This window comes from Agelaius phoeniceus, chromosome Z, assembly GCF_051311805.1.
Source record: "Agelaius phoeniceus isolate bAgePho1 chromosome Z, bAgePho1.hap1, whole genome shotgun sequence".
Taxonomy (NCBI): domain Eukaryota; kingdom Metazoa; phylum Chordata; class Aves; order Passeriformes; family Icteridae; genus Agelaius; species Agelaius phoeniceus.
This window is the reverse complement of record NC_135303.1, coordinates 85264129-85287383: the sequence shown is the minus strand read 5'-3', so window position 1 is coordinate 85287383 and position 23255 is coordinate 85264129. Positions and strand designations below refer to the sequence as shown.

The following is a 23255-nucleotide window of genomic DNA, read 5'->3' as shown; positions in this document are numbered from 1 at the left end:
CTCAGAACTTGGTGATAATCGCACCTCAGCAGGTTAATTAGGTTAATTACCCTTTCTCTTTCCCTGGCAGCCCCCCCGAAGGAGCCAGTGCTGATGTGCCGGTCCAACAACTACCCGAAGGGTTTCTATTGCAGCTGGCACCTGCCCACTCCCACCTACATCCCCAACTCCTTCAACATCTCTGTCATGTAAGTGTCTGGGAATAAAGGGTGCAGCAGGGTGAGTTTCAGTCCCTGCAGCCTCCGGCAGGTCTCAGGTAGTGCCATGAAGTCTTGGGGCAGTGGGTCTGACCTGGGTTGAGCATATGGCATCAGTGTCCCAGAAATGGGCATGGGGAAGGATTTTCTGAGGACATATAAACTGCATGTTTGGAACCAGGACTTTGTACCAAGAAAGTTTAAATTTCCTTAGAAGGGACCAGGAAAGTCCCCATCCCCCTGGTCCCCTTTCTGTGCTTCCCAAGACCATTGTCCCTGCACCACTTGTCTGTAGTGGATGTTATGCCCACTGTTTTTTGGCACATTTGGCACATCCATGCTCTTTCCTGGTGTAAGCTGGATGTTGTTGGGCAGCAGCAGTGTCTCTCACCTGGAACTAGCCATGGCATGGCCATGGCATTGCATCGTTCCCTATCCTGAGCCAGAGTTCTGGCACAGCTCTTATAGAGGCTGATGCCATGTATTATCTTCTGAGGTTGTGTCACCATCAGGAGACCTTGTTCCTCCCATGGGAGAACCAGAGCCAAACCCAACCCCAGCAGGGTCCCATTCTTTCCCTGGGGCCAGCATGAGGATGTTCACTGAAGCCTCTGTGTAGGCTTGGGAGAAAACCTCATACACAGGAGCCCACACAATTCCCTGGCGGGAGGAAAGCAGCCCTTTGGCCGCAGCAAGGGCTGGTGCATGGGGACCATTGTCTTAGTGGGCATGCAGAGCTGCACAGTCTGCCTCCTTCCTCCAGCAACTTGGGTAACAGCACCCACAGGTAACAGCTCTTCTCACCTCTGCTTTCCAGACATGGCACAAAAGACATGGTGTGTGAGAAGGATGCTGTTCCCAAAAACAGGTGTCACATCAGATACCTCCAGCTCTTCTCGACAGTGAAGTACAAGGTGACTCTGACAGTCACGAATCCTCTGGGCAAAAACTTCACCACGCTCACCTTTGATGAGTTCGCCATAGGTAACTTCCACAGCGGCAGCAGGCGGTGCTGGGGCTGGCTTGCTTTGCATCATCCCTTGGGAAGACGGGGCAGGGAAGGGACTGGCTCTCCAGGTGGAGGTTCTGGATTCTCAGACCCCATGGAGATGGGGCCTGAGCCACTCTGGCCTCCTCCCTGAGCCCCCTCCCATTCCCAGGGCCCTGCTGGTGCCTGAGCATCCTGGGGGAGCCAGGCAGGATGCCCACAGGCAGCCTCCATGCTGGTCACATCAGTGGCCTGGTGTCATGTGTGATCCCACTCCCAGTGGTCAAGATCGCCCATGGTTGCGGAGTTCTTCCCTGTTTGGGGTGCTGGGAAAAAAGCTGACATGTATTTGGGCAGAGAGCTGTGAAAATTGTGAGGTCCAATGGTGTTGCCATTCTTACCCCTCAGAGTGTCCCTAAAGGAGAAGTTTGGTGTTTGTGCTGGAAGCAGAGTCATGGGAATTACGATTGGAAGAGAAATTAAAGTGTCCCATTCTCTTGTCTCCATCCTCAGTCAGGATAAAGCTCTCCTATAGTCAAGTCTCCCCAGCCCTTACCTAATATTCTCCTAAAAACCCTATTCCTTCTTTTGCACCTGTTCACTGCCCCACCAGGACAGCAGTGTGGGACAGGGAGCAGCAGGCCCTCTGGGCTGGGGTGTCCATGTCTCAAGCTGTCCCACAGGGATGCTTCCCAACCATGTCCAAACCCAGGGCAGAGAAACTGCCCTGACTGCAGAGGGTGGGCATGAACTGAGCAATCCAGTGCCAAACACAGCAAAGCAGGGAGCTTTTCCCACCATCCAAAGTCAGATTACAGCTGGTGCTGTGACATCCTCAAAGAGGAAAAATAGGAGAGAATGGAGTTCAGGAATACGCTGGAAAATAATTTTCTGGTTGCGTGTAGCAATTACCGAACCTAAAAACTAATAAGTGAATAATTAAAGTGCAGCCAGTGGTTGGTCTTTGCCTTTGATGTGCTACACATCACAGCATGGAGAAGCTGGAAGTACCGGTGTGCAGGAAGAGGAGCTCCTCTGCTCTACCAGATTTTCCTTTTGTACTCCAAGTCTTGGAAAATATCTAACAAGGCACCAGCTCTGAACAGAACAGGGAAATAACTTTGGAGTGGGGACTGTCCTGCTATGTGTCTGCAGGCATGGCCCATACCTGAAGCTTGTGTTCATCAGTGCATTGGGAATGCTGATAACAAGGGAGAGAGCTTAGAAGGGAAGTGGTGGAATTTCAGTCACTTGGGTGCCTTTAAATGGAAATTGTTGTGTTTGTGGAAGATACACTCCTTAAAAATGAAGGTAACCTCCAACCTGCATGTCCCAGGACAGCAATTAAGCAACATTTTCCAAGTTCCTTGCATTCCCTCCTGCAGGAGTTCAGGGCACCCTCTTGTAACATCTGTATCCCACCCATGCCCTGCCTAGCTTCCCAAGCATCTGCTCCTCCATCCAGCACACAAGGGCAGCTCCCCTGGGGAAGCACACCCAGCTGCAAGCCTCGGGCATCCCAACACCAGCACAAAGCTGGATCCAGCACAGCAGTTTGGCCTCGGCCCAGGTAGGAGGAGTGGTGAGCAGAGGCCAGCACTGCCCCGGGCCAGCCCTTAGCACGGGTCTACTATTGCTGCCTCTTGCACAAGTGCCTGGAAGGGTGCAGGGTGCCTGGACACATCCCAGCAGTGCACTGAGGGGTCACACCTTCTGGCATCACCTGGCTCCAGGATGGCACTTGGGGAAGGGGTGATGGGCTGGTGCTGATAGGAGAGGCCGTGTCCTGCACCAGCCCACTCCCATAACCACTTCAGTATCCAGTGGCCTTAAAATCTCCATATTCCGCACAACTGTGAAATTCTCCTCCTCAGGATTTGGTACGGGTGCCATGCACCAGCAGCACAGACAGGGTGGTGACAGAGTGCTGAAGCAGGCAGTCACAGGCTTAGCAGATCATTACAGCATCTGCTGCTGCTGACAACACCACCCACCCCAAGTGGAACTTCTCCTCATGCCATCCTGGTGTTAAAAGAAGTGCACTGCATTGCTGCATTTTGCTAGGCAGTTTTGCCCCAGGTTGCCTGCAGTCCTCACTGAAGCTTCAGTGTCTCTTCCAGCTTTCCTCTCTGCAGCTGCAATCCAGGACTGTGTCCCAGCGTGGGGAGTGCTGGAGGTGTGGATCTAGCATCCAGTAGGTTCTCTGGGGATCTCAGCTGGCCCAATGAGCTCTCATCGAGGAGATTTTTCTGGGTTTCTCTTTGCTAGATGGAGGGTGGAAAACCTATGGCTCAGGGCAAAGCCACTGCTTTGGCTCATTGAGAAAATGCTGAGTGGGAACATTGCAACATCTGCACACATCCTGCTAAAATGAAGAGACAGTGTCAGCCAGGACCTGTGTGATGCTTCTCCAGAAATCCCTGGGCTCTGGTTGTCAGAGCCTGCCTTGTGTTTCCCTCTCAGCCTAGAGAAAAACATCATATCTTCATGGAGGTTAAAGTGCAGCCATATAGCCCCCCCGAATCTCATGCCCTGCTGGGGACAGAGCAAAATCCAAAGCCAAGGAGAGAGCAGTGCAGGGCAGGTAGCTCTCCTTCCCAGCACCATCTGAGCTGGGAGAAGACCCTCTGCTGGGTCAGGCCACCCATCCATCCTGGGCAAGCACAAAAACCCCCTGGGAATGAGTGACCTCCGTTGGTTTTGCTTCTTCACTCCCTTCTCCATCCCCGAAGTCGCCAGAAGAAAATCCCTCCCCCAGCCGCTGGGAAGATGGTCTCTAATTGAGTGGAAAATGACTGGTACTTTCTTTTGCTGTCCTGAGCCCATGCCTTGCTGGCAGTCATGCCGTGCTGGTTATTAGCAGCCAGCTGCAAAGGGTCACTCTGCATTGTCATTTTAATGATGACTGGAAAAGCTTTTCCGGCCCTCTGGCCCCCATCTCCTATTGGTAGGAGATCCAGACTGCCTTCTTCATCATCTTGCTCCTGCAAATTGTTTTCATAATTACATCTTCTGCAAAAGTATTAATATTAATAAAGGTGAGAGTGAGGAGGTCCTGCAGAGCCCTATGGACATCAGGCTCCAGCCTCAGAGAGGAGGAAAAGGGACTGTAGGGAAGAGGACCTGGAGGCAGAGGAAGATGCCGGGGAGGAGTGAGGTGGTGTGTAAGGAGCTGCCACCTTCTTCATGATGGCTGGAACAGCATGGGAACATTTTTGGCTGACTAGGATACAGCCACACCTTCCTCACTTGTGTTTCAGCCCAAGAGGTGTTTTTGCATTCCCCAGGAAAGCCAGGACAGCACCACCATGCAGCAATATCAGCATCCTGCCTCAGCACCTTTCTCCTCAAACAATCCTGGGGAAAAATATGAGAAGATGCACAGCATTAAAAGGAGGAAGGCAGCCTTGGATGGGGCCTTGCAGGTGTGGATACCTTCATCAAATGAGCTGCCCATGCCTTGTGTGACCTTGAGAAGGTCATCTGATCCTTCCAATTCCAGCTCTGGGCTGATGAAGATGCAGAGCATCTCGGGGAGGCTGCATGATGCCCATGTCTGTATGAAATTCAGAGTGTTTGAACACAGGTATACAGTTGCCTGAGCAGAAGGTCAGTTCAATTCATACTACTTAGGAAGGCAGAATTAAATTACCTAGACTGACATTTGGCTAAGACATGGAGTTTAATATCCCTCTGCTCATGGAAAATGCCAGGGGATATTTAATGGCCGCAAGGGATCCATTTTAGTGCTTGTTGGAGAGACGGGATGGGCGACGGGCTGCTCCATGCCACAGGGTCTCAGCTGCCTTTCTGAACCACCAGATTCATTCTGAGACGTGTCTGACAACAGCCAGGGGCGATGGATAGCTGAAGACTCACAGTTAACAGGCATGAGCGTGCAGCGCCTTAAGGAGAAGCTGCTCCCTGATGCTCTTCTTGCACTTCAAGCCCTGCCTTAGACACAGCAGCCAAAAACCAAGAGGGAAGAGCTGTGAGTAGCCTCCTGGCCAAGTCCCCTTCCCAGGAATTTCTGATGATGCTCCCTTAGCTCCGCAGGATAATATTACATCTGGTTTTATAGCCGCTTAACCAGTACTCAGCCTAATGCCCATCATCCATTATTATTATTACTATTACTGCTTTTATTACGTTACTGCCTGCAGGCCCTCAGTGAGGACAGGGCTCTATTATGCTGGCTGATGTACAGCCAGACAGCCCCTGCCTCACCATGTGCAGGCTGAATGGAGGCAGACAAAGGCTGGGGAAGGAGGTGCACTCATCCCTGTCTGCAGGGTATAAAGGACTCCTTCAAGGTCATATAGAAATCAGAAAGCTGGACACAGCCTGTCTCCCCTCACTCCTCAGCTGGCCCCTGTGAGACCAGTCCAGGTGTTTCCCTGGATGATGAGCACAGCAGGATGAGGTCTGTCCTAAGAGATATATGTTTGTCCTCTCTGGACTGGCTGCCAGAGTTAGGTCCCCTCTCCTGGCTGTTGTGTCCCTGCTGCCTTGGAAGGACATGGCAGGAACAGTTTTGGCTTTGTAGTTTTGGGGGGATTGGCCCTGCTGTCCTCTCTGGCCTGGGCAGGAATCCTGTGGATGGAGGGACACATGAGGAGGTACCAGGGACTTTTGGTTTTCCTGTTTACCTGCAGAGCTGTTTGAAAGCTCATAGCAGCTGGGAACATGAAACTGGAGCCAGGGCAGCCTTCCTCTGTGCACCAGCAACAGTGTCCAACTCACAGGAGAGGGGCTAGGGGTCACATCCCTGCAAAATGGGCAGGTGACTCCCACCTCAGCCTCAGGGCACTTTTTTTCCTGGCTTCCTTTAACAGTCACAGTAGTATTTCTCTTTGCTGCCCAAGCACATTTGCCATGGCCAACTGAATTTAATCATGCCTTCAGGCTGGCATACTAAAAACCAGGGCCAGGCCCCCTGCATTACCCCAGGGAGTATCCATTGCATCCATCCCTAGCCCAGCACTTTCCTTCCCACTTCCTCGCTGCAGAGCTGCAGTTCACAGTCATCTGCATTCGTTCAGCCAAACAGACTTTTGTTTTGCAAACCCATCCTGCTGAGCCAACGCTGGATTTATACTTTTCCGTATGTGTTTGGACTCCAAGTCCCTGTCGATGGAAGCTGATGTCCAGCCCCAGCCCTGGGATTCAGAGTGAGCAGAGGAATTGCAGAGCCATCTGGAGTAGCTCAGCACAGCACAGCCCCAGAGAAGCGTTCCTGCTGCCGAGGATAAAGCTGTAAATGGAAAATTGCACCCCATCCTGCCACAGAGAGGAGTCTGTGGGAGCTGGGAGGTGGAACTGGGCACTATGGCCAAGCTCACCAGCTGACCAGCCATTGCCAGAGTCTCTGGGAGCAGCCTCTGAGCCTGAAATTACATTGGGAAGGAGGAAGCTATCCAGCCCTCCTGGCACTCGCTGTGACAGAGGGAAGGTGGTGAAAGCCAGGGTGGTGATGAAGATGATGGTGATGATGGCACACACACATCAGGGTGCCGAGCAAGAGGAGGCTGGGGAGACAGAGGTAGTGGTGGGCCATGTCTCAGGGGAAACAGGTCCCACTAAGGTAGCTGGGCTGTGGCTTCACTTCAGCACCCTCTCTGCCTTACCTGCAGACAAGGAAGTGTGTTCCCAAAGCATCACAGGCTGGTTTCTCCTGAGAGGAGCAAGCGGTGGCAGTGCTGGGACAGTTGCTGCAATGCCACCATCATTCTGGAGCAGGGGTGGCAGCAAGCAGCTCACATATGACTGCACCTGCCCCAGACTGGCCATGCATCAATAGCTGATCCCATCTGAGTGAGGGAAAGATGCCCTTCACACACTGGGCAGCGCTGCGGGCAGGCTCGGGTGATTTGGGAGCAGCTCAGTCACCACCACCTCCTTCCTCTCTCAGGGTAAGCAAAGCCCCTGTGGGGGCATCACTTCCCACCCACAGCAGGTGCACCCTGGAGTCAGCATGGAGACCTCTGACTGCAGGGCAGGAGCTGCAGGAGCTCTGCCAGGCAGAAGGGGGCTCCTCTTCCACATCCCTCCCCCATCCTGGGGAGGGGAGTTTGATGCTGACATCTTGACAGGCTTCTGCTCAAGGCGGTCAGAGCCCAGGGACCATTGTTCAATCCAGAAATTTTCAGGTCAGGTGGGATCCACTTGCCTGCATGTGGACTTGGAAGGGGGTTTAAGTGCCTTCCCAGGACAGGAAGACTCATGTGCATTGCTATTTTTGGAGTGCACAGAGAGCCCTCATCCACCTCTGGCACAGCTGTGTGCCTAGCTCCATGTGTCCAGCTCCTTCCTGACCATGATTAAAGGATAAGCATGGGCGTACACAAATTTTTTTAGCTTTGCTGTTGCAATTGGGAGTTTGAGCTGTCAGGATTTGATCAAACCCTTGGCAAGGAGCACGGACTGCTCTGCAACAGGCAGCGACATCCATCACAGCCTGTCTGGGATGAGCTTCCGGCACTCTGGAAGTAGCTGCAACATCAAAGCACGTTGCATAGCTCACAGCCAATTAATATTCACCTGAAATACATGGCAGGTAGCAAGAAAATATTCCCATATCCCAAAAGCAGAGCAGGGCAGTGAGAGAGAGCTGGGTTGGAAGGTGACCAGGGCAATCCTTCCCCTTTAGTAAATACAATGTGCCAATGTTTTGAATCCTCAAAACCCCAGCCCTGAGCCCAGGGGCCAAACTCTGCCACATTATTGTGAGGCTTGAATGTTTGTCAGACTCACAGAAATCACAACTCACAGCAGTTGCAACGAAAGTGCAAGATTTTGGCTTGGTGGGCTCCTCATCCTTATCCAATTAGCCCTGTGTAGGAGGGATGCTCTCTGCCCTGGCCTGGTTGTTTCCATGTGTCTCCAGTGCTGTCACCTCCTTGATGATGGTATTTTGAGCCAGGATAGCCATATGACTGACCTGGACAGCAAAAAGTGATTTGCATCTAATTAGTTTGGGGAAAGGATGCATGTTGGCTGCTCGTCTTGGAAAGCACATGGTGCAAAGCCCAGTCAGCTTTGCCAAGGGGTGTAAAGGGAGTAAGCCACAGGCAAAGCTTTGCCAATCCCCCTCTTTTCTTCTCTTACAGTAAAGCCAGACCCTCCGGAGAGTGTGGTGGCCAAACCTGTGCCCAATAACCCTCGAAGGCTGGAGGTGTCATGGCAAAACCCCTCATCGTGGCCTGACCCTGAGTCCTTCCCACTGAAGTTCTTCCTGCGGTATCGGCCCCTCATCCTGGACCAGTGGCAACATGTGAGTGACGCTGCACTGCCTGGGATGCGAGGGAGAGGAACAAGCTGCATTGCAAAAAAGTGCTCAGGGACAAAAAATATGTATATTTACTGCTCAGGCAACCTGGAGCCTGTTCCTCTCCTTCTCTTTCTCATTGCTTTTCTCTTCCTCTCCACCTTTTTTGTGGCTCACACTCTGCCTACAAATGGCTCTGCAGCCTCTTCCTGCTCCGCATTTTCATCCATGGCCCCTATCTACTTTCCATGCATATGTTCTATATAAAACTTGCCAACGAGATGTAAAAGGCATTTAAAGTATAAATGTCACCACATTTAAATGTGCCTCTGCCACATTTAGATTTTGAACTGGAGATAAAATACCGCTCACCATAACTCAGAGCACAGTCACCGAGCAATTGCTGAGATGTTATCGTATTTCTTACTTTTATTTCTTGTTTCTTTAAAAAAAATAGTCAGTGAAATCCTTGGTAGCCTGGAGGACAGATTTCATTTGTTACTGCAGGAAGATAACAAATGGGATTTTCTTCTTTTTTTTTTTTTTTTTAAACCTCTGTGTGCTGCTTTTATACTCAAGTTGGGTAAGAAAGCATTCTGTGGCTGGAGAGGAGGTGTTGCTGCTGCTGCTCTGGCATAGCTCATCCAGCATCCCTTCTGTGCCCAAGCTGGGCCAGTTGAAAACCAGTAAGGTGCTTTGCTTGATAAAGGATTTTGCTAAAAGAACCAAAAGTGAAATAAGAGGCAGCACTGGGTCCCTGGGCACCTACATCAAGGAACCAAGTGGGATTTTCTTCCAGCCAGCACTTCCTTGGGAGAGGAATGTTGGAAGAGTGGATGGGAGGCTTTGCTGGTGGCTCTGCAAGGTGTCTCGATGACTTTTTCCTTTTGCTTGGGCTTTTTGATGAGGCAGCACCATAGGTTGTGTTTCAAATTGCAGTACTTGCTGATGGCTCTGAAAATAAGAGGGTTTTCCTGCTTGCTGATGGCTCTGAAAATAAGAGGGTTTTCCTGCTTGCCTCTTTGCCCTTTGCTTCTTTCCTAGTAGTGGGAAAGCATCTGTGGAGCATCCAGAGGAGTTAGAAAGCATCAGTAGAGATTGGCTATTAGTTTTTTGTAGGTTATTTTTTTTTCATCTGGGGAAGGAATGCCCATACTGTAGAATCTGTGTAAAAAGGGGAAAATTTAGTGGGAACTGCCAAACACAACACTGTTTTTTTCACAAGGTGTGCAACTGTTGTGGAAAAAGCTGATGGTTTTACCCTGCCACAGCCAAATATCCTGGTTTGCACCCAAAATGGTGGGGTAGCCACTGAGCTACCTCCTACCTCAACACCCTTGGAGTGGCTGGTCCCTCCATCACTGGGTGTGGGGTACCATAATTGCAGAGTCAAGCCATGCCAGTCGCCTCTGGCAGAGCCCTGAGGGGATGCTGTGCCCTCTCCATCAGTGCCCTCAGGCAGGCAGTGATAGTGGGAAATACATGGAGGTGTTGGTGACACTGGTGGCAGGGCCATCCTAGCTGGTAAAGGCAGTTTTTGGGCAGTAAAAATGTAACTTCTTCTATGTAAAAATACCCTGAGGTGCAGAGAGACCTCAAGGTACCAGCTCTCCTGGTGGGTACAAGGACGGCAGCATTTCGGGAAGGTGCAGCAGTCCTGGGTACAGCTTTTAATCAATATCCCCTTGCAAAAGACATGTTCCTCATCACTGACTGATGGAGAAGAGTGTTTGGGGAATAATTTGCTCAGTGAGCAAGTACAAGCATTCAGTGAGTGAGGTGCCAGCCTTGTTTTCCGACTCCCTACCCTGCTGGCTGGTTAATGAAAAATCTGATTTGTGGATGATTTGAGGAAAACTGCCACTATTCATCAGATGAATTATTTGCAAAGCCTAATTCAATCGTTTCCCAAACACCAGAGAAAGGCAGGGCTGCAGCAGCTGGAGCTGCTCTGACCCCAGACCCCACTGGTACATTCAACCTGCTTAGCCCAGCTGAGCACCCTGCAAATGCAGGTGTTTGTACCTAAAATTAACCCCATCAATGTCATCATGCTGAGAGCATGCCCAAGCCTCCCTGCACTCTTTGTTTGCCTTCTTATTATTTTGGAGTGTGTCCCTGCTCCCCCAAATCGAGACAGAAGAGGGAAGGACTCAGTTTGATAGCTCCAAGTCTAGCTCCTCTGTCCCTCCTGCCCTGCAGTGCTGGTGTTGGGTCTCAGCTCAAAGGGATGTGTGCCCTGAGAAAGGATGAGGTGGTCACACATGTGATGCTTGCGTGGAGGTGTCTTAATTCTTGTGGAGGTGCAGGTCTCTTGCCACGAGCTGCTCCCCACCTTGGCTCTTGCTGTCCCTACTGGCAGCTGGCACAGAGAAGTCCTTGCTTTTTATGCCCAAACAACCTGCACGCTGACAATGGGGCAGCTTGGAGCTCAGCAGGGAGAGCAGATGTCCCTGCCAGCAGTCAGGAGAAGTTGGGTAACCTCATGTTCTGGCACGTCCCTGTTGCCCAGGGTCCACAGGCTGAACCCTGTCCCTGCCTCCTCATGGCAACCCACCTCTGCTGTGGGTTTTAAGCATGTACTTGGCAGCACTGTGGGAAGGATGCTCCCACAAAGGAGCATCCAAGGCTGCCCAGAGACAGAGTATCCATGCAGGCCCTGCTCACACGTGGTGTTTCTTGGCAGAAGAAGCAGCTCCTCTTTCACCTCTCCACCTCCCATTATCTTTGCAGGGTCTGATTTATGCACAGCACCTCGGCAGGCAGGACCCAATGAGCACTAATAGGATCAGATGGATGTCGAGCTGTCGAATACCATAGGGCCTGATTCAATCAGCGTCTGCTTTCTTCCAGGCTCTTCCTTTCAGGATTTTAATAATGCCAGGGCTTGGCACCAGAAGATGAAGCCATCCGTGGCGGGAGCAGTGGATCTTATCGAGGCTGCCACAGTGTGAGCTGGCCAGAAATGCAGTTTCCCCTGCTCCAGAGAAAGTCCAGGGGTGCCTGGCCCAAGCACCCCACGCCATGAAGCAATCTCTGGGGCTAACCCAGCGGTGGGGAGAACACCCTTGTCCCCTGCCCAGCACTTTGCAAATTGGGTTTGAGCCCCAGTGTGCCATTTGCAGTCCCTTTCCCCTGCTCAGCAGCACCTTTCCACTTAGCGGCTCTCATGTTGCAGTTTGCTCTGGGAATTACGGTGATGTGCTCTCGGAATTACTATCATGGAGGCATGATGATGATGAGTTCTCACATGGGCATGCAGTGAAACATGTGCCAGATTGCACAGCAGCTCCCTTGAACCTGGGCACAAGCATTTCGTAGCTGCTGGGGATGCAGCCATGTCACATCATGCCACATCATGTGGCCAGAGTCCCCTCCACCCCATCAGCACTGAGCTCACTCTGAAACTCAAGCAACTTTAAAATCACACTCCACCCTTTCTGGAAGAGGGGCTAGTGGTTTCTCAGCTGCCAGAAGAGAGATGGATATTTGTAGTCTAAACAGGTTTTTTATTCTCTCCTTTTGGCAAAATCTCCCCTTCTGTCTCCTAAATATAAAACATTAAATGTTTAGGGTATCCTTTATTTTTCTCCCGCTTTTAAGTTTGTAATTCAAGCCAGATTAGCGTGGTTTCCTCTTCTGTTTTATAGCCCCATCCTGGCCCCAAGCGAGCTCTCCTAATGCTCTCAGATGTTCCTCTAATGGCTTACCTAGGCTGGAACTGGATACCCTTTCCTAATGGATTGCTAATAGCCTGTTTCTGGTTTTACAGGCTCCTTCAGTTAACTCGCAGCAGCAGCAGCGATCGCGGCGCTCGCACATGCGATCTCCCTGCGAGCACATCTGCACGCTCACCCCTGAGCGCTGCCGGGTGGCCAGGCACCATCCCGAGCACCTCTGGGGAGCCATGGGCAGCCCTTGCGCCCAATTCGCTCCCTTCCCATGGCATTTTCCGGAGCTGCATCCCCCCTTCTCGCAGTTTTTGGAGGGAGATCACGTGCGCTGAGCGCTTGCCAGCTCGATGCACGTCCCAGGAATGTGGCAGGGCTCAAGAAGGTATTTCTTGTGCAGCGTCAGAGCTGGTGGCCAGACCGAGGGAGGATTTCCTACTGTGGGTTGCCAGCAATTTGCAGATGCCGTCCTGAAGCCTAATTGAACCCATTGGCCGCGCTGACAACATGAAATGTTAACGAACCATGAGGCGGGCTGCACCTCAGATCTTGAGATTTGCAGTAAAAGGTCATGAGATATTTAAAGCTAATAATGTGGTTGAGTTCTCTCTTCCTCTTCTGCGTTGGAAGCATTAAGGCCATGTTCGTGAGCATTTGCAAAGGCTGGAAGCGTCCTTCTCTGGAATTGCAAGCAGAAGTGCTCCCACCATCACAGGGTTTTAGGAGCTGGGGCAAAAAACAACCAAAAACCCCACGCAGACCTCCGTGCCTGCTCTGATGCAGTAAAATGATCGGGTTTTGGGGACAGGATTGAAAAGTTTGTGGGCATTGCCAAATACTTAGTGTTGGGTTTGTTGGTGCAAGGATGGCATTGTCCCCTGGACTGACCTCCCTCGTCCATATTGGAAGTGGCTGCCAGGGTGGGATCAGGCTTGTCTCCCAGGGCAAAGCAACATTTTCTCATCAGAGAGGTGAATCTTACATGCTGTCTCTGGAAATTCCTGCCCTGGAGCAACCTGAAATAGCCTGAAAGTGTGAGCTAATGTATATATCCTATCCGTGATGGGCAAGGAGAGGGATGGAGCAAGCTGGGTAGGAAGGCAATTAGTGCCACTGCCTGCCACAGCAGTGTCCCCGCCAGCACGGTGGCAATGTCACTTTGCAGCAGGAGTGCCTCCTTGTGCCCATTTGCATCCCCCTGTGCCTCTGCTGCTTTGCCTGCACTCCCCCTCTTTGTAAGGCAGTCTTGGCAGGGAGGTCACCCTGAGCAAGCTGGGTTACAACTTCACGCCTGGTAGCCTTTATTGCAGCATTTCTCTCCCTTCCCCTCCTGGCTGCAAACAAAGTCAGTGATTAAAAAAGAAGGGGGGGGGGGGGGGGGAATCCAAAGAATTAATAAGTGGGAGCAAAATATTTAGGCTGCAATAGTGTCACTCGCACCTCAGCGTGGGGCAGGCAGGGCTGAAGCAGAGGTTTTCTCAAAGGAGGCCGGGGGTGGGAAATGCCCAGAAATTACTTTTTCTGGGACAGAGCAGGTTCAGGACCCTTGGCTGGCATTGCCTGGGAGCTCTCAGCCCCCTTGGAAGCTGCTGGTGACCTGAAAGTACTGAGCACCTGGCAGCTGTGAAGGTCCCACAGTGCAGCAGAGCATTCACACGTGCATGTCCTCACCTGCAGGCTCACATAGCTGCAAGCAGATAGGAAGGTGCTGGCAAGCCTAACTTTCCCTGCCCACATGCAGACCACACTGGGCAGGTGTCCGTGCTCTGCCATGCCCATGCACAAGCTGCTTTCAGCCATTTCAGCATGGTGGAGGCATCTGCAGGCAGCATACGCCAGTGCCAGCCAGGTTAGAGCTGTTGCTGAGTGCCCTCAGCAATCCTGATCCCATCTTCCCCAGAGCCATAAGCAAAAGTGACTTCTGACAGTTGTCACTTGGCAGGACGGGGCCAGCACATCTGGAGAAAGCTTCCTCTTAGCTTGTTTTCCTGCAACAGCCCCCACTTTCAAAGATGGTCTTTATTTTGAGCCAGAAGGGATCCGTTCAGCTGCATCTGGTGTGGCACAGCCCAGGCTGCAGAGGAGCCCTGTGGTAGCTCATTCTCCAAGACCCTCCAAAACAGCAGGCCTGGGCTCTGTGCAGCACCACAGCAGCCTTTCCAGGAGGGGCTGACCACAGAGAGCACAGCTCAGACCCTGATAAAGTGTCTCTTCCATTACATGGCTGGCAGAGAATAAGAAGTCATTCATTTTTCCCAACCTTCAATTATCCCAGAGTCTAGGTAGGAAGTTTTGTCTGGGGTTATACTGACTGATTCTTGCAGCTCTGCAGAAGGAGGAGGTATCTGGGGTACCTTTGTTAGTGATCATTGTCATTCATATTTGCTCTCCAGGCACGTCTTTCAAAGGGAAAAAGCAAAACATTTCTTTTCCACGTGGTGACATCTTTTCTCAAGCTGCACTGTCCATTTGCAGTGACCTTCCTGAACTTCCCAGTGGCAGGGCAGTTTGTTTGGAGATTGCTCCTGCTTTTGCTTTATCTTGTTCCCCGGGACAGGTGGAATTCCTGCTGGGATCCCCCTGCACTTGCAGGGCCTGAAGGCACCTGAAACAGCAGTTGTTTGTGTGGCTGAGTCCCTGCAAAGCTCATTGCAGCCCAGTGGCAGGATTTGGCCATTGCTGGAGGGAAATAGAGTGTCTGTGAAATAGAGCTCACTGTGTGTCCCATCCCTATCCCAGTTCCAATTTCCCCCATCATCCAGTAAACTCAGTAGCATCCAGAGGAGGAGTTGCAAGGATGCCAGATGTTTGGCAGTTCCAGGTTGTGCTCTTGGAAGGGGTTTCTTCCCATTCTTCCCACGAGTGCTGTGGGTAGCAAAGGCTGTGTGACCAAACCAGCTTCACCTTACAATAGCCAGGGAGGGTGCTCCTTTTATTTTGGGGAAGGCAGACTCATCTAGGCTTGATACAGCACCTGGGACAGGTGTCACACACACAGAGACAGTGCCTCCCTGCCTTGGGACAGAGGGGTGCCAGTCCTCATCCCCATACTGCCAGTGGAGCACTCCCTTCCCACTCTAGGAGCTGCACTGGACAGCAGGAGCTGTCAAGGAATGGAAAACAGAGCCACTGCCACCACAGGGGAGCCAGCAAATGCATCTTCACGTGGGATGCAGAAAAGGAGGCATCTGATCCCCCCTTCTCCCCCTGCACCTCCTTTTAATGCACACCAGCCCCCAGCCCACCTGTCAGGGCAGAGGAGGGTGGGGTTTTCTTCTCTGCCTCCCTTCCCCATCCCCTTCCAAAAGCCATCTGGGCTTCAGACCTGCCCATGCATCAACCTGTTCACCAGTAATTGCCACCTGGTCACCCTGCACCAGGAGCAGAGCCTGGGTGGGAACAAAGCACATTGCTCTTTTTACTGCCAGGGCAGCCTGGCAGGGTGGGCTGGGGGCCTTGGGAGCAGGATGAGGGGAGCTCAGAGGGGATAATGGCTTCCCTAACTCCTGCTGTGCTGAGCACTGAGACAGGGACAGCAGCCTGCAGGCAGGGACTGGAAGGAGGGCAGGCATGGGTGATGGAGTGTGGACAGCATGGACAGGGGGAAAGCCAAGTGGCAGGCAGTTCTCCCTAAGAGTCTGTCTCCATCCCATCAATGTGGCGCTGGCCCTTGTGCTCATTCTGGCACTTGGGGCTGTGGGTGGGCACGCAGCAGTAATCTGTAATCTTTCCAGGAAGGAATGTGGGGGTATGTGACCATGGCAGGGAATGGGACCCCAGCCCACGTTGTCCTCAGCAAGCTGTCATCTGAATTACTTGGGTTCAAGGGCTTTTTTTCATTTCTCTCTCCTCTCTTTTTCCCTCCTCTCTCTCTCTTTTATTTTTCTTTTCTTTTTTTTTCTTTTTTTTTTTTTTTTTTTTTTTTTGCAATGCTAATAGCTCTGCATTGCACTGGCTACTGATCCCTCATTAATCTGGGCAGCACTTCACAGCCAGTCAGAGTGACTTTTGGCAGGTGCACAAAGGCAGGCAGCGACACACAAACCCCCACCCCGGCCAAAAAAATTACCATGCACAGCCTTCCTCCAACTTTTGTCTCTGTGTGGCGAGGACATGGATTAAGGAATTTCTCCCTCTGCCTTTGATGCTGTGTGCCCACCCGTCCCCCACAGCCTCCTTGGTGTGTCTTCCCCCAGTTCTGTCTCTCCCTATGCTTTCCCATTTATGGTGGCATTTCTGTGTTGGGTCATGAGCACCCACGCGGTGGCTTTCTCCCCACCATGATAAAATGCTGGATGTATCCATGGCTGCCCGGCTCAGAAGTTCTGCATCCAGAGGTTGTTTGTGTGGGCAGAGATGGATGATACCATCCATGCTTTCTCTTTTTAACTGCTGTGCAAAGCAGAGCTTAGGGCAACATCCTCCCAGGTCCTACAAGGAAGGTCTGGGTCCTGGGGGGACCCTCCCCCTGCCCAGGCAAGGCACAGATTTAACCCCATTGTGCCTGTGACAGCCCACCTACAAACACTCAGCTGCTGGTTGGTTGTGGGTGGGAAGAGGCAGGAATTGCTCCCAAGGGAAAGCTGAGAGGGACTTTGGGATGGGGGAAAATGCTCCTGATGGGAAAGCAGCCTGGGCAGGTCATCAGGACCTTAGTAGAGCTGGCCTGACTGCAGCCTGCTTGGTGCAGGTCCCAGGGAGGAGCCAGGGGTTCAGAGCATGCTGGAAGTCTTGGACAGAGTCATACACCAGCTGGATAATCCCAGCATCTCTCAGAGCCCTGACCCCATTCTCCAATTCCAAGCCATACCCCAGCACAGAACAAGTCAAGTCAGCAGGGTGTTGGCAGCTCACTCTGTGAGGTTTCATTTCATTTAATTATCATTAGGAATTAATTTAACTTGATTCCCTTGGCGTTGCCATCCACACTGGTGGGTGCCACCAAAGAGCTCCCAAGGTCAGGGTGGCACAGAAAGCCTCACTGTGCCACTACACTGCAGGGAGGTGCCCTGCCTAGCAGATCAGATGATTCACAACCTGGTGGGTCTCCTGCCTACCCACCCCGAGGTGCCTGGGCTCCCAGTGGCTGTGGGGGAGACCAGCCAGGCCTGCATCCAGATGTGCTCCAGATGTGGGGCTCAGGTCAGGTGGCAGAAGCAGCTGGGAGTGCAGAACCCAAGGGATCTGATGTCCTGGGCAGAAGGTTGGAAGTGGGAATAGGAAAGGAAAGGCTTTCACTTGGAGCAAGAAAGCAAAAATGCCCCTCCTCCTGTTAGGAATGCCCCAGAGTGACAGTAAAAGCCTGGAGGGGGCTGCAGCTTTCATGCCAAAGGGATTGCATCTGTGCTGAGCTGTCACATGTGCTGCACAGAAGGCACTGGAAAAGGGCTGGTTCTTTCTCAGGGTGGGTTCCTGCTTTTAAGGTACCCCTGCAAGCTGTGGGGTGATGGCACTGCCCATCTGGCGTGCACACATCCCTTGTGTGTGTACAGCCACACTGCCAGGGCAGCCTCATCCCACAGGTGCATTGGCCCAGGTACCTCCTGGGCACCCCAGTGGTGCAGCCCTCCCATCCTCCCCTCCTCTCTTCCTGACCAAGCAAAAGTTTGGATCTTCCTCCTGTCATTGAGCTGTTGGTGCTCCCCAGGACAGTGTGATTCTGTGCCTGACCTTCTCCTGGCTGGCTGGGGACATGTGGAGAACCCCACACGTGTAGCACCATGGAGCTGCCCCCACCCATGATGTGATGCTTCCCCTGCTGGAGCCCCTAGCTGGGCACTGGTGCTCACAGCTGGGCCCCAATCCACCCCTCATCCTGCAGCATCTTTATTTGGAATGTGTCTGGGCAGGGGATGCCCTGTGTGCCCCCCAAACCATGCACAGCAGCAGCATGGGAGGGTACTCGAGTGGGCAGCATGTTGGCCCTCAGTCTCAGAGGTGGGCTGGAGGGCAATATCCCACTCAGCCTCTCCAGATACTCCTGCCCTGGTCCCTTGGATGCTGAGCCCTGCCCCTCTGTCAGGCACATATTTGCTCACTGGGGTCAGTGCCATCAGGGCGCATTTCTGCTGAGCACCTGCATCCCTCTGTCCTGGAGCCAAGCTCCAAATGGATCAGAGATTCCTTGGAAGGTTAAATGGGGTTAAACCATTGCACTTTGCAGCACAAAGGACAGCAGGGTCTTCTACAGCTCAGACAGCTCAGACAGCAGAGGCAGAGGGAATGGTTTCTAGGAAGAAACCATCTATCATGACTTGATACTTGTCCAAGGGCCCAGCTGGAGAGATGCAAGCCAAAACGCCGGGATGCCAGCAGGCACGGGAGCAGGCTGGCCAGAGGTGCTGCTGGTGGGGGAGCCTCCTCCCGGCACTGGCAGCGGCGCCCTGAAAGCGCGCTGCACGTCCCAGCCACTGCCTGCAATACCCAACTCCCAGCTCCGCCCTGGCGTGTCCGAGGGAGCCCGCACGCACATCTGCTAGTTTCTGGTGACCTCTAGAGGAAGCTGCTCCACTCTGACGCCGTGAGTTTGGGAGTGGAACCAGGTCTTTAAACCCTTAGTGGAGCTGCAGCTGGAGCATCTCCCTCAACTTCCCTCCCTGTCCTGGGCTTGTGCGTCTGCCCACAACGCCTCAGTATTTCCAAAAGTGCTGCAAAAGCCTTGTTATGATCTTTTAGCCGAGCTAAATTGCCTTACACCTCCCGGGGACCCCTCTGACTCCCCTCCTCTCCCTGCTGCTGCCCTCAGGTCGAGCTGTCGGATGGGACATCGCACACCATCACGGACGCTTACGCTGGCAAGGAATACATCATCCAGGTGGCAGCCAAAGACAACGACATCGGCACGTGGAGTGACTGGAGCGTGGCTGTTCATGCCACCCCCTGGACAGAGGAGCCCAAGCATCTCACCACGGAGGCCCAGATCACAGGTAAGAGCCTCCTCCCAGTACAAACAGGCTTCATGCAGGAGGAACACAGGGCTCCGGGCCGAGGGATCTCCTCTTTGGCTCCGTGCAAGTCTTGCACACAGCCAAGGATAGCCCCAAAAACCTCGTGGAGCTGCAGCCCTTCACGCTGCACTTTGCCCCCTCCTGTGGCCCTGTCAGTAGGTGCAACCATGGCCTGAAGGATGCTGACTCAGCTCATCAGGATCCAGCATCCTTCTCACCAGGATGCTTGGGGCAGGACAATGAGGCTGGCCACTGTATAAGTGTTGTTGTTGTTGTTGCTGTTGTGGTTGTGGGTGGTTGTTGTTGTTCCCTGGAGTGCTGTCTCCCTCCAGCCTTCCCCCCCCTCTCCAGACCTACCCCCTCCACACCCCTGACCCCTCACACTGGCTCAAAGGGATGCCAATTCAAAATAAAAGCCACCAAGTTAACACCAAGTCTGTTTCTAGGAAAGAGCTGGGACTGTGTCCAAATGGGTGTTATCAGCCCTCCATTTCCCAGAAAGGATGGAGCAGACCCTGCACTGGTTTCCTTGGCTCCTGTGCAGAGAAACCCCCCCTTTGCAAAACAGCACCTGGTAGAGCACCTGGATATTCAGGCAGCAGCAGGGATTTGCAGCCCTGCCCACCATTCCGAGGTGGATAAGCCCCCACAAGGAGTGCAGGAGCACTTTGCAGCAGTGCTACTGTCAGCGTTTTGGTTTTGCTTCCATTCCCACGCACATTGTGCTAAATACAAATGCCCCTGTCAGTGTCACCTGCCCTGTGCAGGCACATCTGCATCCCTCACACACACATCCCTGTGTGCCTGGTGCAGACAGGCAGGGCTGATGAGGGACACCCCAACTCCAAAGCTGAGCCCCACTGTGACGCCTGTGGAGTCTGAAAGATGCTGAGACAAACTCTGTGGTCCCCAGCATCAGCCCAGACGGTCTGGCCTGGACATGCTGGGGCCATCTGGATGTAGCCAAAGCTGCCCCTGCCTGACTGCTCATCCAAGCACTCCCTGCAATCCTGCAGCCCTCTGCAGGCACAGACAATCCATCTGGTTCAGGACAAAGCAGGACAAACCTTGTGAGCCAGCCCAGCAGATGCAGCCTGCTGTGTGTAGTGTGTTCTGTGGGCGAGGGATGCTCTCAGCTGAGCACTAGAGGCTCATTGTGACTTCCTAGCTAAGATTCCCACAGACCTGGTGCATAGAGTGGCTCAGCTGGTCAGGATGGGGATGAGAAGGATGCCCAACTCTGCCTGATGGCAGAAACATCTCCAAGCAGTAGGTGCACCATCACAGCCAGGGAGGTCTCATGGATCACACCATCCCTTGAATCATCTCAGCCCTCTACCTCAGCCCTAGTGTGGTAGAGCACTGAAAAGGGCAATTTGGAGCCGGGTCCGCTCCACGCCAGCAGCCGAGCAGGGCTGCTCCTATGGGATGAATCCCAGGGCATCCCAGCCCTCCTCACCACCCACTCTTCTTTTTTGCAGAGACAACAAGTGCTAGCACCTCCTCTTTCATGGCACCACCCACAACCAAGATCTGTGACAAGGGGGCCATGGTGGGGAGCGGGGCCATGGCAGTGTGTTGGACAGCTGGACTGGTCGTGGCTGCCTATAGTGTCCTCTTTATTTAGTGAGTATCTCCCAAGTCTGAGGCATAAGAGGCAGGAGGTGGGTGCTGGGATGGGGCAGGGATATGGGGACCCTCAGGGCTCTAATGTGGGTGGGAAGGGGATGCTCTGGCCAGACTGTGGGTGAAGGGCATTGGGAACAAGTCATTTGGGTTTTTCTTGCAGTTCTGTAAATGTACCAAGTCTGACTGCTTTTCCAGATGGATATTCGGCTGGAGGTCTCAAAAATGGCTTTTCAAGCAAAGCTGGCAAAGTGGTCTGTCTTTGATGTCTTGTTTTCAGCAGCCCTCTCCCATCCTCTCTGCTGACGTTTTTAAGAGGCAAAGAAGCCACATGGAAATCTAAGGCCTTTGCTTAATGATGAAAGAAAAATTGTCTGCAATCAAAAAATTCAGATTGCATCTCAAAAATGTCCCTAATTTGGCTTAGGATGGAGCTGGCAGCCTGGAGAGCCACATAAAAGACCCTCTGCTCTACAGACCAGGGCTGCTATCTCATGGGTGTCACACCCAAATGCCCTTTCTCTGTCCCTATATTACCCAAGGACAGGGATGGATCCTGGAAGCACCCACATATGTCACTTTTAGGAGATAAAGGATAAGCCACCCCTCTTTTGGTGCCCAGAGATAAGATCCTCGTGGGCAGGGGGTTCTTTGCTCCCCTCTGACAGTGTCATCTCGTGTGTGACACCAGGAGGGGTGGTGGCATGCAGCCAGGGGAGGGTGGGCAGGGCCCAGCCCTGGGAGGAGGAGGTGGAAATTTGGGTACCTGAGTGAGTTTCTCCTGCGGAAAAAGGCCGGGAAAAAGGGGAAAAAGGAAATTCTGCTGGGTGTGTCCCACCGATGGCTGAGCAGAGCTGAGTTCGGAGCGACACCATGACCCTTCTTCTCCCTGCTTGCAGATCTCCATCTGTCCATCCACCGCCGCCCAGCGCAGCCGCCTCCCCGCCGCCCACCGCCGCCCCCGCCCCGCCGCCCCGCTCCCGGGTTGAGTCTCTTCGCTCTTCGATTTTGCACACATTGAGGACGTACCACGCTTCTCGCCGCCACTTCTGAGGAGGACAGAGCTGCCGCCGTCCCCCTGGAGAGCCGCAAAATCCCTCTCCGGGCCCGCAGCGAGGAGACAGACGCACGTCCGTGCCCCTTTCCTCAGCCGAGGGGAGCGAGCCGAGGGTCCCGCTCATACAGCTAAACCCCCCCACGCCAAAGACGTGCCCGCCGCCCCCGCGGCCGCGCACCGAGAAAAGGGGATATGAAAACGGGGGGGTGGTGAGGGGAATGATGCTCCAAGCTGTTGTACCCCCTTATGGCAAAAGGGGGTCCCCCAAGGACTGGACTCGCTCCCCTGAGCTCTCGACCACGTGGCGAAGCTGGAGGGGCGCACGGATCGGGGGCGGCGGGGGGGGGGTCCCCTCCGAGGGGGTGGTGGAGGGTGGAGCTGGTGGCTTTGGTGCTTTCACAAGTGCGATGGGGAGCAAGGAGCTGGCGGGGTTTTAATGGGATTAAAAAAAAAAAGAAAGGCAGTGAAACACCGACAAAAACCCTCCTGCCCCTTGCTGAGCACCTGGGAGAGCTGTCCCTCCACCTCCCCCTCCACAGCACCCTGCAGGAGCCTTCGCCACCCCCAACCCCGACCCAACATCACCCCCAAACTTTTAACCGTGTTGGATACAGGGAATCACCCCCATTGATGTCTTTGTCTCATACTCCAACAAAAGCAGAATAGCTCTGCTGTTGCCTTTAGAGCTGGAGCCCTGCAGACCTGTGCCCCGCTGTCCCCCGCTGTCCCTGGCTGTCCCCAGCTGTCCCCATGCCTGCTCTGCTCTCCTCTCCTCCCCATCCTGCCCGAAGTCCTGTTTTGTAAAGACACCTCCTCTTGGCCCTGCCTGGACCCAAGCGCAGTATTTAATACCATACGTCCTAGTATTCCCACTGTTGACATGCTGTATTTGAATTTTTTATAGATGTATATATATAAAAAAAAAGAAAAATAATCAAAAAAAAAGTAATAGAGGGGATAAAACTAAGCTCACAGAGACAACGCACACGCACACACGCACACAGACACACACACACACACCAGGAGAGACTGTCTTCATTAAATGTTCATTTCATGATGACTGGCGGCTCTGGGTGTCATTTCCCTTCCATCTGGGGAGGGAGGTTTTGGCTGCCTTCTTCCATGCCTGGTGCTGGGTGAGTCGGGGAAGACATGGGAGCAGCATTGAGTGGACACACACACACACCCTGGAGCCTGCTCTGGTGTTTGAGACCATAGCACCATCCTCCCAGAGGGGTGGGAGACCCAAACCTGCCCTTCAGGACATGCTGAGAAGGTGCCCAGCCTGGAGACTCCTGGTGAGGTAAAGGAGATGGTTGTCACCACCCCATATGACACCTCTGCTGTGATGGGGAAGTGCCACATCTCCCCACTCATGAGCCCTGGAGGGTCCCTGTGTCCCCAAGCTCTGGCTGCACCCTGACATCTCTCGGGCAGGCAGGAGGATGGAGACCTGCCCGAGCCTCACTGTAGCCTGGAGGTGGCATGTAGTCACAACTAAT

General features: G+C 53.2%; 1 protein-coding gene across 6 annotated transcripts in view; it reads left to right on the top strand.

Moving 5' to 3' along the window:
• Positions 1-22813, top strand: part of CNTFR (ciliary neurotrophic factor receptor) — a 202167-nt gene extending 179354 nt beyond the window's left edge. For all 6 annotated transcript variants that reach the window (XM_054652411.2, XM_077171556.1, XM_077171558.1 and 3 more), the window contains 6 exons: positions 71-188; positions 1015-1181; positions 8295-8458; positions 18869-19049; positions 20552-20696; positions 21596-22813. In XM_054652411.2, coding sequence (XP_054508386.1) covers positions 71-188; positions 1015-1181; positions 8295-8458; positions 18869-19049; positions 20552-20696; position 21596 — 776 coding nt within the window. In that variant the 3' untranslated portion in view covers positions 21597-22813. The remainder of the gene's footprint in view (positions 1-70; positions 189-1014; positions 1182-8294; positions 8459-18868; positions 19050-20551; positions 20697-21595) is intronic.
• The last annotated feature ends 442 nt before the right edge of the window (positions 22814-23255 follow it).